At 39.1% G+C, this 21,856-nt stretch overlaps 1 protein-coding gene across 1 annotated transcript; it reads right to left on the bottom strand.

Annotated features, from left to right (window-relative positions):
- Positions 1–14,105: 14,105 nt before the first annotated feature.
- On the bottom strand, positions 14,106–15,293 carry LOC309838979 (large ribosomal subunit protein uL30-like). Its single transcript, XM_082680432.1, has one exon. The coding sequence runs from the start codon at positions 15,285–15,287 to the stop codon at positions 14,544–14,546; it is 744 nt and encodes a 247-aa protein (XP_082536558.1). The 5' UTR covers positions 15,288–15,293; the 3' UTR covers positions 14,106–14,543.
- Between the last annotated feature and the right edge of the window lie 6,563 nt (positions 15,294–21,856).

Raw genomic sequence — 21,856 nt, 5'->3', positions numbered from 1 at the left:
CTAACAGAAGGAGCAGCCTTTGCGAAGGCTCAGAGAAAGCACGTCTCAGTGCAGGAACTGAAAGAGACCCAGTGTGACGGAAGCAGAATTCTGTGAGGGGAAGGAGGAGACAGGAGGTGAGCTCGACAATAGAGTTGAGTTTAGGCTTCTTCTTAAGGACAGTAGCAAGCTGTTGAGTTTTACGGTGGAGATAACTTTCAGGAAAGTCATGGTCATGAACTATCTAATAAAGGTCAGTCACATGGGTTTTCTCAGAGAAAACAAACCTCTGTGCCTGAAGGTCAGCAAGAAGTTCGGTGACTCCTTTTTTCCTCCTTGCCCGGCCCCACTGTTCAAAATCCCAGGAGTTGAGGGACACTGGTGTATAAGGAATATGACAAGACCATCGCCAACTAGACATCTGCTGTCCAACAGCTTCTCTGGTCCCCACAAAACCAGAATGGGCCACAGGGCCCCTTGGGTGGATGTGCCCTTCTCTGCTTCCTCTTCGAGGATGGCTCTTTCAGCTCTGTCACAAACCTCCGTGCCCAGAAGAATCTGGAATTCCTGTCTTAGGGCTGAGCATGGCTGGTCCCTCTACCTAGAACACTCTTCCCCTGACACCTCACAGACCCTCCCTCACTTCATTCAGGTCTCAGCTCACCTGTTACCTTCTTCCCCAATACCCCTATTTAAAACTAAAACATTCTCTATCCCTGTGTCCTGCTATATCTGCTTTGGTTTTCATTCTACTCATATCTACCTGACATTATAATGTGTGTTTGTTTTTCTGCTTCCCTTGCACTAGAATGTAAGATCCATGAAGGCAAAGAGTTTGTCCTGAGGGCAAGAACCTTCTCTGTTAAGCTATAATGCACAATAAACAGACACCCAGTCTTGTGGCTTTTTTCAGCAAAAGCTCATGTCTTGCTCACATTCATGTCCAGTGCTTCATTCTACCATGACTGCAGCCATGGAGAAATGATGTAGCAAATCCTACACTGGCTCCTGCCCAGCAGAGAGATGCCTGTGACTGGCATTCACTGGCCAAAGCAGGTCATATGATTCCAATGTGACAAACACATGCAGAAATAAAATTGGACAAAATTCAACATTTATTCAACTCTCAACAAAATAGGAATAGAAGGCAACTTCCTCAATCTGATAAATGGCATCTATGAAAAACTTACAGCTAATATGACACTTGAAAGACAATATTTTTTGCCTAGAATCAAGAACAAGGCAAATATATCTGCCCTTACCACTTCTACTCAGCACTGTCCTGGAGGTCCCAGTCAGTGCAATAAGGCAAGAAAAAGAAATTAAAAGCACATAAATTGGCTTTGTTCAAACATGACATGATTATATATGTGTAAAATCTTAAGGAATCTACAAAATAAAAGCTGCTAGAACTTAAAGTGAATTTAGCAAGGTCACGAAATTCAAAGTCAATATACAAAAATAGATTGTATTTTTATAACCTAGATATAAACAAAATTGAACATTGAAATTTTTAAAATAGCATTTACAGTAAGTTTTTTAAATGAATACGTAAGTAAATTTAACAAAATATATATAAGCAACAAACATGGATGGATCTCATAAACATTACACTGAATGAAAGAAGACAGACTCAAAAAGGTATATACCATACTGCATGATTCCAACTACATGAAACTCTGGAAAAGAAATTCTAATCTTTCTAAGAATAAAGCAGAGAGTCATTGCCTGGGGCCAGCAGTGGAGAAAGGATTGAATGGGATGGGGCACATACGAAATTCCAGAAGAGATAGAAATGCATTGTGTTTATCTGTAGGGGTGGTGACACAAGTATATAAATGTATCAAAACTCACTGAAATGAATACTTTAAATGGTTGCATTTTATTATATATAAATTGAGCTTCTCCCTTGGGAAATCACCATGGATGGGATGCCATGTACAGATGTAGCACACACAAAGCAGCAAATTTGAAGCAGAGAAGAGTTATTTTGGAAATGTTGAATTTGAGATGTTCTTTGGAGAAATGTCTATTCATTTCACTGGATGGTTTGTGGGTCTTTTGCTGAGTTGTAGAAGTTCTGTATATATACTGGATATCGATCACACATAAGATATATGATTTGCAAATCACATTGATATAAAAGGAGAGTTAAGTATTTGGGGAAAATCAGTACTTATGTGGCAAGTGAAATTGTGAAAGAGGATGAGATTACCCAGGTAGTGTGTGTAGGGCTGAAAACGGAAACCGGGAGCTGTGGGGTGGGCAGAGACTGAGCGGAAGAAGCCAGAGGGGTGGGAGAAAGCTTGGGGGTGGGAAGCCACAGCAGTCAAGGGGGATTTCAAAAAGGAAAGGACTGAAAAGTGCACATTAAATTTAGCCATTAGTGACCTGGTGACAGCAGTTTCAGGGCAGTAGTAGTAGCAAAGTTCAGACTGCAGTGGGTGGAGGGGTCAAAGGAATACAAAAAATCGTAGACATTTAAACAAGTTGTTCTCGGACAACTGGATAGGCATATAGCATATATAGCATATAGCAAAAGAGTGAAGCTGGACCCTTACTTTACACCATATGCAAAAATTAACTCAGTACTTTAATGTAAGAGTCAAAACTAAAAAACTATTGGAAGAAAACATAGGGGTTCATCTTCATGACCTTGGATTTGGCCTTGGATTCTTTGTTACTCAAAAGCATGACTAACAAAAGAAAAATATAGTCAAATTGGACTTCATCAAAATTTTAAAAAATTTTTTTAAAAGACACTGTCAATAAAGTAAAAAGACAACTCAGAGAATATGAGAAGATATTTGCAAATCATACATCTGATAAGGAACTCGTATACAGAATATATGAAGAACTCCTACTCAACAGCAACAAAAACCAAACAACTTGATTCAACAATGGGCAAAAGAGGGGGCGGAATCAAGACAGCGGACTAGGAGGACGTCAAATTTGTGTCTCCTCACAACTAGGGCACCTACCAGGCACCGGAGGGGGACAACGGACACCTAAGGGGATGGGAGGGACCCCAACTGGGTAGGATGTGGGGCTTGGGGGAAGTGAAGAGAGAGGAAAAGTGGAGGCAGGATGGGACTGGCCCACCTGAGGGGTGGCTGGGGGAGGGGAAGGGATCCCATGCCTGAAGGGGGAAATGGGGGGACCATTGGGAGGGCAGAGGATCAAAAGGGAGCATGGACAGGTTTCCCCTGCCCACCTGGGCCCCCAGGAACCTGCTGAGATCCCCGGCCTGATCCTCTGCTCACCGAGGCCCCCTCCAGCTGCATGGGTCCTGAGGGAGTGGGAGGGATGGAAGGGGGAGCAAAAGTAAAGGCCGGACCTACAGGACGGGCACCCCTGAGGGGCAGCTACGGGAGGGGAGGAGTTCCTACACCCAGCGGGACCCACCCACAGTTAGGGGTTCAGCATTGATGGGGGAGACCCTGGGGGAGGGCATGGAGGAACGGAAGGGAACGGGGCCAGTGCTTTCCCTGTCCTCTTAGGCACCGGGGAACCTGTAGGGCTCCCAGGCCTAATCCTCTGCCCTCGGAGCCTCCCTCCTGCCGGGCAGAGCCCAAGCCCCACCCCTACGCCCCCGCCCGGGGCCCCACGTCTACACTCGGAGACCCCCTCTGAGACCCCCTCCAACACACTGGGCCTAAACCCCACCCACACACTCTCACTCAGGTGGCTACCTCCAAACTCAGGAACCCCATACAACAGAGGCCCTCCTTTCCACGTGCTGCTGCTCCCCTTCTGTGCAGGTCCTAAGCAGAGGCCCTGCCCACACTTGAACATTTCACCGCCTAGGCCCCGGCCCATGCTCTAATGTCACCCCCAACCCACCTAGGTCCCGCCCCACCCAAAACCCTGCCCCTGCCGAAGTTCCAGCCCCCACCTAAACCCCACCCCCAGAGCCAACGCTTTTTTTTTCCTCTTACATTTTCCTGTTTTACCTTGTTGATTCATTGTTGTTGATCCTTTTATATTTTTATTTTTCCTAAAAAATCTTTTATTTTTCTAATTTTATTTTATTCTTTATACTTTGTTATTGTTCTCTCCTTCTGGCTTGTTCCCCCCCCCCCCTTTTTTTTTTTCTTTTTTTCTGTTGTGGCTTTATTTTACCATGTTGCAGTTGTTTCAATTATAGTTTTATTTTTCCTAATATAATTTTTATCTTCCTAATTCTATTTTGTTTTTTACTCTTTGATATTGTACTGCTGCTTTTTTTCTTTCTTCCTTTTTTTTTTTTTTTTTTTTTTTACTGTGCCACAAAGGTTGTGGGATCATGGTCCCCAGGCCAGATGTTGGGCCAGGGCTCCTCTGGTGGGAGCTCCGAGTCCAAACCACTGGACTAACAGAGAACCGCAGACCCCACAGAATATCAATTGGAGTGAGGCCTCCCAGAGGTGCTCATCTCAGCACCAAGACCCAGCTCTATCCAACTGCCTGCAAACTCCAGTACTGGACACCTCAGGCCAAACAACCAGTAAGACAGGATTACAGCACCAAACAACAAAAAAAAAGAAATGACAAAAAAAAAATGTTAGAGACAAAAGAGCAAGGTAAAAACCTAAAAGACCAAATAAATGAAGATGAAATAGGCAACCTACCTGAAAAAGAATTCAGAGTAATGATAGTAAAAATGATCCAAAATCTCGGAAACAGAATGAAGAAAACACAAGAAACATTTAACAAGGATCTAGAAGAACTAAAGAGCAAACAAACAATGACGAACAACAAAATTACTGAAATTAAAAATACTCTAGAAGGAATCAATAACAGAATAACCGAGGCAGAAGAACGGATAAGTGAGCTGGAAGATAAAATGGTGGAAATAACTGCCAGGGAGCAGAATAAAGAAAAAAGAATGAAAGGAATCGAGGACAGTCTCAGAGACCTCTGAAAAAACATTAAACGTACCAACATTCGAATTATTAGGGTCCCAGAAGAAGAAGAGAAAAAGAAAGGGTCTGAGAAAATATTTGAAGAGTTTATAGTCGAAAACTTCCCTAACATGGGAAAGGAAATAGTCAATCAAGTCCAGGAAGCACAGAGAGTCCCACACAGGATAAACCAAAAGAGAAACACGCCAAGACACATATTAATCAAACTATCAAAAATTAAATACAAAGAAAAAATATTAAAAGCAGTAAGGGAAAAGCAACAAATAACATACAGGGAATCCCCATAAGGTTAACAGCTGATTCTTCAGCAGAAACTCTGCAAGCCAGAAGGGAGTGGCAGCACACATTCAAAGTGATGAAAGGGAAAAACCTACAACCAAGATTACTCTACCCAGCAAGGATCTCATTCAGATTCAACGGAGAAATTAAAACCTTTACAGACAAGCAAAAGCTAAGAGAATTCAGCACCACCAAACCAGCTTAACAACAAAGGCTAAAGAAACTTCTCTAGGCAGGAAACACAAGAGAAGGAAAAGACCTACAAAAACAAACCCAAAACAATTAAGAAAACAGTAATAGGAACATACATATTGATAATTACCTTAAATGTAAATGGATTAAATGCTCAAACCAAAAGACATAGACTGGCTGAATGGATACAGAAACAAGAATCCATATATATTCTGTCTACAAGAGACCCACTTCAGACCTAGGGACACATACAGACTGAAAGTGAGGGGATGGAAAAAGATATTCCATGCAAATGGAAATCAAAAGAAAGCTGGAGTAGCAATTCTCATATAAGACAAAATAGACTTTAAAATAAAGACTATTACAAGAGACAAAGAAGGACACTACATAATGATCAAGGGATCAATCCAAGAAGAAGATATAACAATTGTAAATATTTATGCACCCAACAGAGGAGCACCTCAATACATAAGGCAAATGCTAACAGCCATAAAAGAGGAAATTGACAGTAACACAATCATAGTAGGAGACTTTAATTTTTTTTTTATTACCTTTCGACGAACCCTTGTGTCAAGGGCTGACTTTCAATAGATCGCAGCGAGGGAGCTGCTCTGCTACATACGAAACCCTGACCCAGAAGCAGGTCGTCTATGAATGGCTTAGCACCAGGTTCCCCACGAACATGCACTGAATAGTAGGTGACTTTAACACTCCACACTCACCAATGGACAGATCATCCAAAATGAAAATAAATAAGGAAACACAAGATTTAAATGACACATTAAACCAGATGGACTTAACTGACATTTATAGGACATTCCATCCAAAAACAGCAGAGTACAATTTCTTCTCAAGTGCTCATGGTACATTCTCTAGGATAGACCATATCTTGGGTCACAAATCAAACCCTGGTAAATTTAAGAAAATTGAAATAGTATCAAGTATCTTTTCCAACCACAATGCTATGAGACTAGAAATTAATTACAGGAAAAAAAATGTAAGAAATACAAACACATGGAGGCTAAACAATATGCTACTAAATAACAAGGAGATCATGGAAGAAATCAAAGAGGAAATTAAAAAATACCTAGAAACAAATGACAATGAAAACACGATGATGCAAAACCCATGGGAGGCAGCAAAATCAGTTCTAAGAGGAAAGTTTATAGCAATACAATCCTACCTCAAGAAACAAGAACAATATCAAATAAACAACCTAACCTTACACCTAAAGCAATTAGAGAAAGAAGAACAAAAAAATCCCAAAGTTAACAGAGTGAAAGAAATCATAAAGATCAGATCAGAAATAAGTGAAAAAGAAATGAAGGAAACAATAGCAAATATCAATAAAACTAAAAGCTGGTTTTTTGAGAAGATAAACAAAATTGATAAACCAGACTCAAGAAAAAAAGGGAGAAGACTCAAATCAACAGAATTAGAAATGAAAAAGGAGAAGTAACAACTGACACTGCAGAAATACAAAGGATCATGAGAGATTACTACAAGCAACTATATGCCAATGAAATGGACAGCCTGGAAGAAATGGACAAATTCTTAGAAAAGCATGACCTTCGGAGACTGAACCAGGAAGATATAGAAAATATAAACAGACAAATCACAATGAAATTGAAACTGTGATTAAAAATCTTCCAAAAAAACAAAAGCCCAGGACCAGATGACTTCACAGGCAAATTCTATCAAACATTTAGAGAAGAGCTAACACCTATCCTTCTCAAACTCTTCCACAATATAGCAGAGGGAGGAATACTTCCAAACTCATTCTACAAGGCCACTATCACCCTGATACCAAAACCAGACAAAGATGTCACAAAAAAAGAAAACTACAGGCCAATATCTCTCATGAACATAGATGCAAAAATCCTCAACAAAATACTAGCAAACAGAATCCAACAGCACATGAAAAGGATCATACACCATGATCAAGTGGGGTTTATCCCAGGAATGCAAGGATTCTTCAATATACACAAATCAATCAATTTGATACACCATATTAACAAACTGAAGAATAAAAACCATATGATAATCTCAATAAATGCATAAAAAGCTTCTGACAAAATTCAACACCCATTTATGATAAAAACTCTCCAGAAAATGGGCATAGAGGGAACCTACTTCAACATAATAAAGGCCATATATCACAAACCCACAGCCAACATCGTTCTCAATGGTGAAAAACTGAAACCATTTTCTCTAAGATCAGGAACAAGACAAGGCTGCCCACTCTCACCACTATTATTCAACATAGTTTTGGAAGTTTTAGCCACTGCAAGCAGAAAAGAAAAAGAAATAAAAGGAATACAAATTGAAAAAGAAGAAATAAAGCTGTCACTGTTTGCAGATGTCATGATACTATACATAGACAATCCTAAAGATGCTACCAGAAAACTACTAGAGCTAATCAATGAATTTGGTAGAGTAGCAGGGTACAAAATTAATGCACAGAAATCTCTTGCATTCCTATACACTAATGATGAAAAATATGAAAGAGAAATTAAGGGAACACTCCCTTTTACCACTGCAACAAAAATAAAATACCTAGGAATAAACCTACCTAAGGAGACAAAAAACCTGTATGCAGAAAACTATAAGACACTGATGAAAGAAATTAAAGATGATACAAACAGATGGAGACATATACCATGTTCTTGGATTGGAAGAATCAACATTGTGAAAATGACTATACTACCCAAAGCAATCTACAGATTCAATGCAATCCCTATAAAACTACCAATGGCATTTTTCACAGAACTAGAACAAAAAATTGCACAATTTGTATGGAAATACAAAAGACCCTGAATAGCCAAGGCAATCTTGAGAAAGAAAAATGGAGCTGGAGGAATCAGGCTCCCAGACTTCAGACTATACTACAAAGCTACAGTAATCAAGACAGTATGGTACTGGCACAGAAACAGAAATACAGATCAATGGAACAGGATAGAAAGCCCAGAGATAAACCCATGCACATATGGTCACCTTATCTTTGATAAAGGAGGAAAGAGAATACAATGGAAAAAAGACAGCCTCTTCAATAAGCAGTGCTGGGAAAACTGCACTGCTACTTTAGTTTTGCTTGAAGGTAAGGAATGTGGACTTTAAAGATGTAAGAGGCACCATTACAAGTCACTAGGAACAGCCTCAAAGAGCAGCTTCTTTGGGCAACAGACAAAGAAGAGACTGGAGTTGTGTGCTGTGGTGTAGGTGTGGTTGAATCATTCACTGGAGTCACCAGTCAGCCTGGGACGTGTGTGTAGCTCCAACAATTGCTGGCTGAAGATGTGAGAATACAGCGAAACTCATTGTGTTCATAATGTACTCCACAATGGCCAGTCCAATTGCTATCCATTTTTTTTTAATCTGGAGGCTTAATTGAATGATGTGACAAAATGATGTATGAGAATTAAGACAGCGAAATTCATTATTTCTGGGTGGAAAGATATACCAGATTAGATTTATCTGTTTAAAAAAAGACAAAAGTTATCACCAAAACCCCATTTCCCATCTTGCACTGTTTGGATTGAGCTTGGGGGAAGAGATGTTTTTCTTAACTCTCTATTTTGTTTGAACTTTTTCTGTGGTTCAAGTGCTGTTTTTTTGTGTTGGGACCAAACAGGTGTCAATTAACTTTAAAAGCAAGCATCAAAAAAAAAAAAAAAAAAAAAAGGGCAAACAAATGAGCAAAGGATCTGAACAGGCATTTCTCCAAGGAAGATATACAAATAGCCAATAAGGATATGAAAAGATGCTCAATATCATTAGTCATCAGGAAAATACACATCAAATGCACAGTGAGTACCCTGCTCATGAAGGAACAGGGTAGACTGTTCCTGTTCACTGGAAGACTTAATACTGTTAATATGTCAATACTACCCAAAATCAATCTACAGATTCCATGCAATTTTCATCAAAATCCCAATGGTGTGTTTTGCAGATAGAAAAAAAATCTAAAACTTATATGGTCTCACATACTCAATTTCAAAACTTACTACAAAGCTATAGTAATCAAAACCATATGATACTGAGTCATAAAGACAGAGAAATAGACTGAAGGGATAGAATGGAGAACCCAAAAATAAACTCTCACATATAAGGCCAAGTGGTTTTAGACAAGGGTGCCATGACCATTCAATGGGGAAAATACAGTGTTTTCAAACAAGTGATGTTGGGAAAACTGGATAAGCAACATGTAAAAAATAAGTTGTACCCTGTATATAAAAGTTAACTCAAAATGGATCCAAGAGCTAAAACTATAAGTCTCAGAAGGGAATACTTCATGATAATGGATTTAACAATGATTTCTTGGACATGACACCAAAGCACAGAAAACAAAAGAAAAGATAGATAAATTGTACTTCATCAAAATTAAAAACTTTTGTGCATCAAAGGATACTATCAATAGTGAAAAGGCAACCATGGAATGGCAGAAGATATTTGCAAATCATATATCTGATAAGGGATTGATATCCAGTATTTATAAAAAGCATCTACAACTTAACAACAAAATCAAACAACCTAATTCAAAAATGGGCACAGTACTTGAATAGACATTTCTCCAAAGATATACAAATGGCCAATAAACACATGAAAAGATGCCCAACATCACTAATCATTAGGGAAATACAAATCAAAACCACAATACCACTTCACATCCATTAGAATGCTACTATTGAAAAAAAGAAAAAGGGGAAATAACAAGTGCTGATGAGGATGTGGAGAAACTGGAACCCTTGTGTAATTGCTGGTGGGAATGTAAAATGGTACAGCCACTGTAGAAAACAGTATGGTGGTTCCTCAAAAAATCAAACATAAAATTACCACATAATCTAGGAATTCCACTTTGGGGTATACACCCAAAAGAATTTAAAGCAGGGACTCAGAACAGATATTTGTACACCCATGTTCATAGTAGCATTATGGTGGCGACCAGGCACTTGGGGTGGGAGTGGGGCAGGTTGGTGAATATGGGGAGTTAGTGTTGAATGGATAAAGAGTTTCCCTCGAGGAAGATGAAAAAGTTTTGAAGATGGACGGTAGTGGTGGTTGCACAACACCGTGAATGTACTTAATGCCACTGAACTGCACACTTAAATATAGTAATTTTATTTATATTTTACTATAATTTAAAAAGCGGGAAAACCACTCTAGAAGAAAGTTATTGTCATTTCCTATTTCACATATAAGAAACAGAGCCTCTGTGAGACTGATTTTAACAGTAAGGACACTCAAATTCCAAGTATCAGAAGGCTCATCTAAAAATATATAAAAGTAAACCCACCCCAAAGAAAAACCATCATCAAATACCACTTCCCACCCATTAGGAGAGTTATGATCAAAAAGATAATGTAGAGAAATCAGAACCCTCATACATTGCTGATGGGAATGTAAAAGTGCAGATGCTTTGAAAAATAGTCTGTTTAATGGCAGTTCCTCAAATGATTAAACCTAGAGTTACCAAAAGACCCAATAGTTCCATTCCTGGGTATATAAGAAGAGAAATGAAAACACAAAAACTTGTACACAAATGCTTATATCAGCATTATTCATAATAGCCCAAAGTGGAAACAACCCAAATGTCCATCAATGGACTAAAGGATAAAACAAAATATTACTCAGCTCTAAAGAGGAATGAAGTGCTGATATATGCTACACCTTGGATATACCTTGAAAACATTATGCTAAGTGAAAGAAACCAGACACAAAAGTTCACATATGTTATGATTCCATTCATATGAAAGTCCAGAATAGAGAAATCGGTACAGATAGAAAGTAGATCAGTGGTTGTTTAGGGCTGGGGTTGGGGGAGGGATGGGAAGATAGGGGATGATAGCTAATTGGTATCAAGGGTTTTGAGATGATGAAAATGTTCGCAATATTTTCTCAGCTTTACTGAGGAATAATTGACCAATAAAATTTTATCTATTAACAGGGTACCACATGATGATTTGACATAGTATACTGTGTGAAATCAGGTTATTTAATACAGCCATCTCCTCACAGTCACTGTTTTTTGTAGAGACAATGCCTAAGGTCTACTCTTCAAAAATCTAGAGTACACACACATTAACTATAGTCACCATGCTGTACACTAGATTCCCAGAGCTTATCCATCTTACAACTGAAGACTTGTACCCTTTGACTGGAATCTTCCCACCTCCTTCACTCCCCAGCCCCTAGTAACCACCATTCTATTCTCTGAGTTTAATTTTTTTTTAATTCCACAGATAAGTGAGATCATGCGGTATTTATCTTTCTTTGTCTGCCTAATTTCACTTAGCATAACGTCCTCTAGTTTCACACATGCTGTTGCAAATGGCAGGATTTTCTTTTTTCTCATGGCTGAATAATGTTTTTTGTGTATGTGTATTTTCTTTCACATCTTCCTTACATTTAGTTTGCTTTTATATCTTGGCTATTGTGAATAATGCTACAATAAACATAGGAGTGCAAATATCTCTTTGAGAGTCTGATTTCACTTACTTCAGATATATTCCCAAATGTGGGATTGTTGGATCATACGGCTCTATTTTAAATTTTTTTGAGGAACCTCTATACTGATTTCCATAATGGCTGTACCAGCTTACATTCCTACCAACAGTGCACAATTTCTCCACAGCCTGGACAACACTTGTTATCTGTTGTCTTTTTAATAAAAGCCATCTTAGCAGGTGTGAGGTGATATCTCATTGTAGTTTTGATTTGCATTTCCCTGGTGATTAGTGATGTTGAGCACTTTTTGTGTACCTGTTGGCCATTTGTATGTCTGCTCTGGAAAAATGTCTATTCTGCCCATTTTAAAATTGAATTATTTGTTTCTTTGCTATTGAGTTGCACAAGTTCTTTATATATTTTGGATATTAACCCATCAGATATATTGTTTACAAATATTTTCTACCATTCTATAGGTTGCCTTTTCATTTTGTTTCCTTTGCTGTACAGACACTGTTTAATTTGATGTAGTCCCAGGTGTCTACTTTTGCTTTGTTGCCTGAGGTTTTGGGTGTCATATAAAATAATCATTGCTAAGACCAACATCAAGGAGCTTTTTACCTATGTTTTCCTCTAGGAGTTTTACAGTTTCAGGTCTTACATTCTAAGTCTTTTATCCATTTTGAGTTAACTTTTGTGAATGTTATAAAATAGGGGTCCAGTTTGATTCTCTTGCATGTAGATATCCAGTTTTCCAAACACCATTATTGAAGAGACTATCCTTTTCTCATTAAGTATTCTTGGCACTCTTGACAAAATCAAGGTTTATAAAAGGCTCTCAAATCTGTTCCATTGGTCTGTGTCTACTATAAATTTGTAATACAGTACTTTGAAATCAGGAATTGTGATGCCTCCAACTTTGTTCTTCTTTCTCAAGACTGCTTTGGCTATTCAGATTCTTTTATGATTCCAAGCAAATTTTAGGATTGTTTTTTCTATTTCTGTGAAAAATGCCATTGGAATTTTGATAGGGATTGCACTTAATCTGCAGATTGTCTTTGGTGGTATGGACATTTTAACAATATTAATTCTTCCAGTCCATAATCATGGGCTATCCTTCCATTCATTTGTGTCTCCCTCAATTTTTACATCACTGTCTTATAGCTTTCAGCATATATATCTTTCATCTTCTTGGTTAAATTTATTCTTAAATATTGTTTTTAATGCTATTGTAAATAGAATTGTTTTTTAAATTTCTACTTCTGATAATTTGTTAACATATAGAAAAGCAACTGATTTTTGTATATTGATTTTGTATCCTTCAACCTCATTGAATTCATGTATTAGTTCTAACTTTTTTTTTTTTTTGGTGGAGTCTAGGGTTTTCTATATATAGAATCATGTCATTTGTATACAGACATTTTTACTTCTTCTTTAAGAACTTGGATACCTTTTATTTCTTTTTGTTGCCTAATTACTCTAGCTAGTACTATGTTGAATAGAAGTGGTGAGAGTGGAAATTCCTGTCTTTTTCCTAATGTTACAGAAAAAGCTTTCAGATTTTCACTGTTGAGTATGATGTTGGCTGTAGGCTTGTCATGTATGGCCTTTATTATGTTGAGGTACATTATTTCTATGCCTTATTATTGAGAGTTTTTAATCATGAAAGGACGTTGAATTTTGTCAAATTCTTTTTCTGCACATATTGAGATGATTCTATGATTTTTACCCTTCATTCTGTTAATGTGATGCATCTCATTGATTGATTAGAGCATGTTGAATGAACCATCCTTGGTTCATATTCATATATCCTTTAGGGATATTGGCCTGTAGTTTTTCTTTTCTTGTAGTGTCCAGCAAGGCTTTGGTATCAGTGTAATGCTGGTCTCATAAAATAAGTTTGAAAGTGTTCCCTGATCTTCAATATTTTGGAAGTTTGAGAAGGGTTGGTATTAATTATTCTTTATATATTTAGTAGAATTCACCAGTAAAGACTGTAGGTCCTGGGCTTTTCTTTGTTGGGAGGTTTTTGATACTGATTCAATCTCCTACTTGTTAGTCTGTTCAGATTTTCTATTACTTCATGATTCCATCTTGGTAGGTTATATGTGCCAGGGATTTATCCATTTATTCAAGGTTATAAAATTTGTTAACATACAATTGTTCACAGTAATCTCTTATGATGCTTTGTATTTCTGTGGTGCAGTTGGAATATCTTCTTTCATTTCTATTTATTTGAGTCCTCTCTTATTCTTCGTCTAGCTAAATGTGTGTCCATGTTTATGTTTTTTTTTTGTTTGTTCGTTTTTGTTTTTGTTTTTGTGTGCTTCTTTCTAATTGTATTTCAAGTTCTTTCTAAAACAAGGCCCTTGGATACCCCAGGTTCAATATGTCCCTGGGCCTGGTCCACTGCTGTCTTGTATTCATATGTGGGTATTTGCTCATTCACCAACATGAAGTCCCAGGATAGGTGTGATAAAACAGGACTCTCTCCTCCATGACACAAGTCCTTTGCTGGTTTCAGAGGTGGACGGCGGTCTTTGCAGAAAACACACAGGAACTTTTTCTTGGAACTGAAGTGGGATGAAAAGTGCCTGCCCTGAACATCACCATCTTTTCCCTGACCCTTTCCCTCCAGTTTCTGAAGATACAGCAGAAAATAATCTTGCTTGAAGATACTGGGTAACAATTCCATAAAATAAAAACACATGCTTCCAAGGCACTGTGCTTTCAGATATGCTGGGTTTAGTTCAGCTGCTGGATAAGCTGATTGATGCATTCACCTCGATAGCCAGGTGAGCCCACTTCCTTGAGGAAGCCCACTCTATTCTTGGTAGCGTGACGGGCCACTGAGAGTTGGAAAGGGCGCGAGAACCCTGAGATCACCTGAAAATTCTTCCCCAGAAAGGCAATTTCATGAATGAGGTCTTCCAAGCAAATTACACCAAACTTCCCCAGGTGCTCCTCAATCACTGTGTTGTCTGTCAAAGGGATGATTTTATTCTTGACCTTGGCTTGTCCACGTTTCAAGATGAGTTCCTGAACTGACTTCAAATTTGGAAATCCCCAGGTCACATAAGGTTCCACTATACGAAGCGTTTTTATGGTTTGAGGAGTTACTTGCATAAAGACACCACTGAAAATCTTATTCAGGCGAAGTCTTGCAATGGTCCTCTGCACCAGTAAACTCACCCCATTAATCCTTTCGATGCGTAAAACAAAGGCCAAGGAATGTTTATCTGGCACTTCCAAGCCATGAGGTTTCACTTCTAGTCGTCTGAGTCGCACCTTGTCACGTAGTTGCTGCCAGGAATCATGTAGGAACCATTCTAGTCGCTTAAACTTGATCTCTTTTCCTTTCCTCTGCTCCTTCCTTTGCAAAAGCGCCTGCTTTGCCTGGGTGGCTTTCAGGGCCTGATAAGCCTTCCTCTTTTTCAGGAGATTTTCTGGAACCAAAGGGATCTTTTTTCTTGGCTCTTCCTCCGCCATCTTTCCAACTCTCCATGTTTATGTTTTTAAAAAAATCAGATCTTAGTTTCATTGACCTTTTCTATTGACTTTCTGGTCTCTTATTTCATTTATTTCTGCTCTGATCTTTGTTATTTCCTTCCTTCTACTAACTTTTAGGCTTAGTTTTTTTTTTTTTTTTCTAGTTCTTTGAGGTGTAAAGTTAGGTTGTTTATTTGAAATCTTTTTTTTCTTAATGTAGACATTTATCACTATACATACGCTTTCCTCTTAGAACTCCTTTTGCTACATCTGTAAGATTTGGTATAGTGTGTTTTCATTTTTGTTTGTCTCAAGGAATTTTTTAAAATTTCCCTTTTGATTTCTTCTCTGACTCTTTGTTTGTTCAGGAGTGTGTTGTTTAGAACACTCCCTAACACCATACACAAAAATAAACTCAAATGGATTAAAGACCTAAATGTAAGGCCAGATACTATAAAATTCTTAGAGAAAAACATAGGCAGAACATTCTTTGACATAAATTGCAGCAATATCTTTTTCAAGCCATCTCCTTGAGTAATGAAAATAAAAACAAAATTAAGCAAACGGGACCTAATTAAACTTAAGAGTTTTGCACAGAAAAGGAAACCATAAACAAAACAAAAAGGAGTGTGTTGTTTAATTTCCACACATTTGTGAATTTTCTCTGTTGTCCATTTGTTTTCTATTTCATTGGTTTCTGTTCCCTTTGTTTTCGCCCTCCTGTTACTGATTTCTAGTTTCATACCATTTTGGTAGGAAAATGAGATGAGATGGTCAGTATGATTTCAATCTTCTCAAATTTGTTACAGTATGATTTCAATCTTCTCAAATTTGTTAATACTCGTTTTGTGACCTAACAATATAATCTATCCTGGTGAATGTTTCATGTGTGCTTGAGGAAAATGTGTATTCTGCTACTGTTGGGTGGAATGTTCTATATATATATATATATATTAGATCCATTTGGTCTAAAGTACAGTTCAAATCCAATGTTTCTTTCTTGATATTCTGTCTGATTTGTCCATTGTTCAAAGTGGGGCATTGAAGGCTCTAACTATTATTGCATTGTTGTCTATTTCTCCCTTCAGAGCTGGGAGCATTTGCTAAAATATTTAGGTGCTCCATTGTTGGGTGCATATATATTTACGATTGTTATACCCTCCTGATGAGTTGACTCCTTTATCATTATATAATGAATTTCTTTTTCTCTTATTACAGTTTCTGATTTAAGCCTATTTTGTCTAATATAAGTATAGCTATCCCTGCTCTCCTTTGGTTTCCATTTGCATGGAATATCTTTTTCCATCCCTTCACTTTAAGCCTATGTGTATTCTTAAAATGGAAGTGAGTCTCTTGTAGGCAGCATAAAGTTGGGTCTTGCTTTTTATCCCTTCAGCCACTTTGTTCCTTTTGATTGGAGAATTTAATCCATTTACATTTAAAGTAATTATTGATAGTAAGGACTTACTAATACCATCTTATTGTTTTCTAGATGCTTTATAGTTCCTGTCTTCCTGGTTCACTGTCTTCCTTTGTGAATTAATAATTTCCAATAGTGGTATGCTTTGATTCTCTTCTATCTTTTGTGTATCTACTGTAGGTTTTTGCTTTGTGCTTACTGTAAAGCTTACATAAAGCATCTTACAGTTATAACAGTCTTTTTAAGCTGGTAACAACTTAAATTTGATTGCATATAAAAACTCTACCCTTTTATTTCCTTCTCCCATTTTACTTTTGATGTCACAGTTCACATCCTTTTATATTCCATATCAATTATATTGTGGGACTTCCCTGGTGGAGCAGTAGTTAAGACACCTCACTCCCAATGCAGGGGGCCCGGGTTCGATCCCTGGTCAGGTAACTAGATCCCACATGCTGCAACTAAGAGTTCACATGTCACAACTAAAGAGCCAGAGAGCCACAACTACAGAGCCTGCCTGCCACAACTAAGGAGCCCGTCTGCCACAACTAGGGAGCCCAAATGCCACAAATGAGGAGCCCACGAGCTGCAACTAAGTGCACATGTGCCAAAACTAAGAATGGCGTAACCAAATAATTAATTAATTATTGTGGCTATAGTTATTTTAATACTTTTGTCCTTTAACCTTTATAATAAACTTTAGTGATTAACAAACCACCACATACAGTATCAGAATATTTTGAATTTGATTAGGTACATACCTTTACCAGGGTGATTTATATTTTCATATGCTTTCATGTCACTAATGTGCATCCTTTAATTTCAGCTTGAAGAGCTCCTTTCTGCATTTCTTGTGAGGCATGTCCAGTGGTGATGACCTTCCTCAGCTTTTGTTCGTCTGGGAAAGTGTTTATCTCTCCTTCCTTTCTGGAGGACAGCTTTGCTAGGTAAAGTATTCTAGGTTGGCAGTTGCTTTCTTTCAACACTTTGAATATCATTCCACTCTCTCCTGGCCTGCAAGATTTCTGTTGGGAAATTCTCTGATAGCTTTATGGGGGTTCCCTTGTATATGAGGACTTTTTTTTTCTCTTGCTGCATTAAAAATTCTCTCTTTATCTTTGATTTTTAGACAGCTTTATTTTAATGTCTTAGAGAAGATTCAAAACAAAAAGATTCAACAATCTTTGGGGGGACCTATTCGTGAACCTGAATGTCCAAATCTCTCCCCAGATTTGGGGAGTTCTAAGCCATTATTTTTTAAAGTAAACTTTCTGCCCCCTTTTCCCTTTCTTCTTCTTCTGGGACTCCAATAGTGCCTAGACTGTCTCTTTTGATGTTATCCATAATTCACGCAGGATTTCTTCACTCGTTTTCATTCCCTTTACTTTGTTCTTCCCTGAGTGAATAATTTCAAATGATTTGTCTTCAACTTCCTGTCTTACTGAGATAGAGAACAAATGACATGTCTTCAACTTGCTGTATTACTGAGATTCTTCTGCTTGATCAACTGTGCTGTTGCTCTCTATTGCATTTTTCATGTCATTCGCTGTAGCATTCAGCTCCAGAATTTGCTCGGCTCTCTTTTATGAGTTCTAGCTCTCTGTTAAACTTCTTGTTTTATTCATGTATTATTTTTCTTATTTCATTGAATTGTCTTCATGTTTTCTTGTAGCCTGCTGAGCTTCTTTATATCGACTAATTTGAATTCCTTATCTGGCAAATCACAGATCTCCACTCCTTTGGGATCAGTTACTGAAGAATTATCATGTTCCTTTATTTTTCATGTCCCATGAAGTGTTGAACGGCCATCTTCACATGTGAAGAGGCAGCCATCTCTTCCAGTCTTTAGTGATTGGCTTTGAAGGAGAAATAGCTTCTGTCAGTTCTACCAGGGATTCTGAGGCTCTTCCAGAACTTTTCTATTGATATACCTGTTTCATATTTCTTGATCCCTCCTAGGGGGAATTCTTAAGATTCTCTGCCTTCTCTTTATCCTACAAAGCTAGGCTGAGTGCTGAGAGCCTCCTGTTTGCTTTCCCTTGGGCACTGCTGAATGTTCAAATCTGTGTACTTTCTCCCAATCCTGCAGAGTCAGGATTTCTGCACGTGCTCACCAGGCATCTGCAAAGGTTCACTCTCACCACCTTCTGGGGTGTGCACAGGGATCCAGCCATGGGTTAGGTGTGTGTGTAGGTGAGTTATACAGAACACTGGGGATGACTTGGTTTCACATTTTAAATTACCATTAAATCACCGGTCCCCAACCTCTTTGGCACCAGAGACCGGTTTCATAGAAGACAATTTTTCCACAGACCAGGGCCGGGGGGGATGGTGTTCGGATGTTTCAAGAGCACTACATTTATTGTGCACTTTATTTCTGTTATTATTACATTGTAATATATAATGAAATAATTATACAACTCACCATAATGCAGAATCAGTGCAAGCTCTGAGCTTGTTTTTCTGCAACTAGATGGTCCCATCTGGGGGTGATGGGAGACAGTGACACTTGAAGTGTGTTATGTCCAGTCTGCTCCATAATCTCGTTTTGGTTGCTGTCACTGCAGAAAACCCTGCTTCACAAAGAAAGGATGTTGGAAATGGAAGCAGGCTTTTCAGTGCTTTTGTGGCAGCCTCAGGATATTCCGCCTTGACTTTAATCCAGAATGTATGGAGATTTGAAGTTGTCTCAAACATACTTTCAAGGCCACCGTCATTTGTGATCTCAAGCAGCTGATCCTCTTCGAGCACCGGCAAAGTCGATTCACCTGGTTTACTCACATATGGGTCGCGGATCCATTCGTTCCCAGTTCGGGGGTCTTTTGTGGTTGGGAAGTAATGCTCAAACCCTTTTGAAAGCTGAGACAGGTAATCATGCACCAGATGGGAGAAAGAAGGCCCTGGCTCAGTCTCTTTCAAAATCTCTGCTAATGTTTGAAACGTCAAAAATCCCAATGTTCACTCGTCGCCCCCATAATTCCAGTTTGGCTTTGAATGCCAACTTGAACACAGTTGTCCTTCTCCCCTGAAGTGACAGACTGACTTCTTTGAGCAGGTTGAATACGTCACACAAGTAAGCAAGTTTTGCGACCCATTCCGTGTCACTGAAATGTGCTGCCAGTGGTGACTGTTTTTCTAAAAGAAATCTCTGGAGCGGCTCTCATAACTCAAAAACTCTGGCCAGTGATCTACCCTTAGAAAGCCATCTCACCTCTGTGAATAAGAAAAGACGTGTGTGCTCTGTGTCCATCTCCTCACAGAGCTGCATGAACAGACGTGAGTTAAGGGTGTGTATTTTAATGTGGTCGATAATTTTAATCACATCCTTCAAAATGTTAAGTTCAGGTGATGGGCTTCCCTGGTGGCGCAGTGGTTGAGAGTCCGCCTGCCGATGCAGGGGACATGGGTTCGTGCCCCGGTCCGGGAAGATCCCACATGCCGCTGAGCAGCTGGGCCCGTGAGCCATGGCCGCTGAGCCTGCGCATCCGGAGCCTGTGCTCCACAACGGGAGAGGCCACAATGGTGAGAGGCCCACGTACCACACAAAAAAAATTAAGTTCAGGTGACATTTTTCAGCTAGCCAGCATTTCTCTAAGTGCGTAGACTCACATTCAGAAGTGACCTCTTGGACCTGAGTAGTGAAACCAGAAAGCCGTCCAGTCATGGCAGCCACTCCGTCCGTGCATATACCGACACAAAATGACCAATTCAGTTTTCCTGATATGTAATCATTCAAAGACTTTAATAGTTCTGCAGCTGTGATGTTGGCTGGCAACAAAAGTGCACATAACATATCCTCATACACATCCTCCTGAAAAATATATTACACAAAGACAAGCATTGCTGCCTTGTTGTCAACATTGATAGACTTGTCAACCTGGATTACGTACCATGGTGCCTCACTAATCCTCTCTAACAATTGTGCCTCAATATCCTCTGCTATTTCATCAATTCTTCTAGTTACAGTGCCAGCCAAAAGAGGAACATGTGCCACCTTTTGAACTGCAGCCTCTCCTAAAAGTTCACGACCAATGTCCTTCGCAGCAGGCAGGATCGACTCTTTACCAATAGTAAAGGGCTTAGCTTTAGCAATGTGGTTAGCCACTAAGTATGATGCTCTCAGTGCAGACACATTTGATGAAGTGGTAGACTTCAATAATTGAACTTCTGTTCTTTGTATTCATTTTTTTTTCTTTTGAAAAACCCCAAAGACTTGTCTTTTAATGCAGGGTGCTTGGTCTCCATGCGGTGAAGCTGTTTTGAAGGTTTCATGCTTTCATTGGATAGCCAATCGCCACATATTATACAAAGCAGGCTTGGAGAATGTGAATCACCTGTTGCAATGAACCCGTAACTTAAGTAGGACTCTTGGCATTTTCTTCTAAATGCAGCTTTCTTTTTGTTGGCAGTCTTAGAGTTTTCTGTTGTCTCATCATTGGGTCTTTCCACCTTTTCAAAGAAGCTCTCCAGTGATGTTTGTTTTTTACTCATGTGGGCTAGGGTTAGCTTGCAGGCTTACCAAAACTGTGACTGAGACAAGTGTGCAGTGCAGGAAAGAGGCACGGATGGAAGTGGTAAATAAAATAATGGGCGGGCCACACACAGACTAAAATAAGTGTCGGATTCTGACTTAGAGCCTGCCATCAGATGCAGCTGTACGATTGAAGTACCATCAACTCACTTGCCACTATAAAGCCTGCCACCAAAAGCAGCGTAGTTTTCACTTACCACTCACTCATAGGGTTTTGATATGAGTCTGCAAGCAATTGATTTATTATGGTCTCTGTGCAGTCAAACCTCTCTGTTAATGATAATCTGTACTTAGAGCCGCTCCCCAGCGCTAGCATCACTGCCTCAGCTCCACCTCAGATCATCAGGCATCAGATTCTCATAAGGAGCGCGCAACCTAGATCCCTCGCATGCACAGTTCACAGTAGGGTTTGCGCTCCTATGAGAATCTAATGCCACCGTTGATCTGACAGGAGGTGGAGCTCAGGCGATAATGCAAGCAATGGGGAGTGGCTGTAAATACAGATGGAGCTTCGCTTGCCCGCCGCTCACCTCCTGCTGTGCGGCCCGGTTCCTAACAGGCCACAGACTGGTACTGGTTGGGGACCCCTATGTTAAATGATTAAAAGTCATATGAGAA

This window comes from Grampus griseus (assembly GCF_964374135.1).
Source record: "Grampus griseus genome assembly, chromosome: 21".
Taxonomy (NCBI): Eukaryota; Metazoa; Chordata; class Mammalia; order Artiodactyla; family Delphinidae; genus Grampus; species Grampus griseus.
This window is presented reverse-complemented; position numbering and strand designations above follow the sequence as displayed.

Coding starts and splice junctions, on each gene's coding strand:
- LOC309838979 (XM_082680432.1), bottom strand. CDS start 15,287: ATGGCGGAGGAAGAGCCAAGAAAAAAGATCCCTTTGGTTCCAGAAAAT.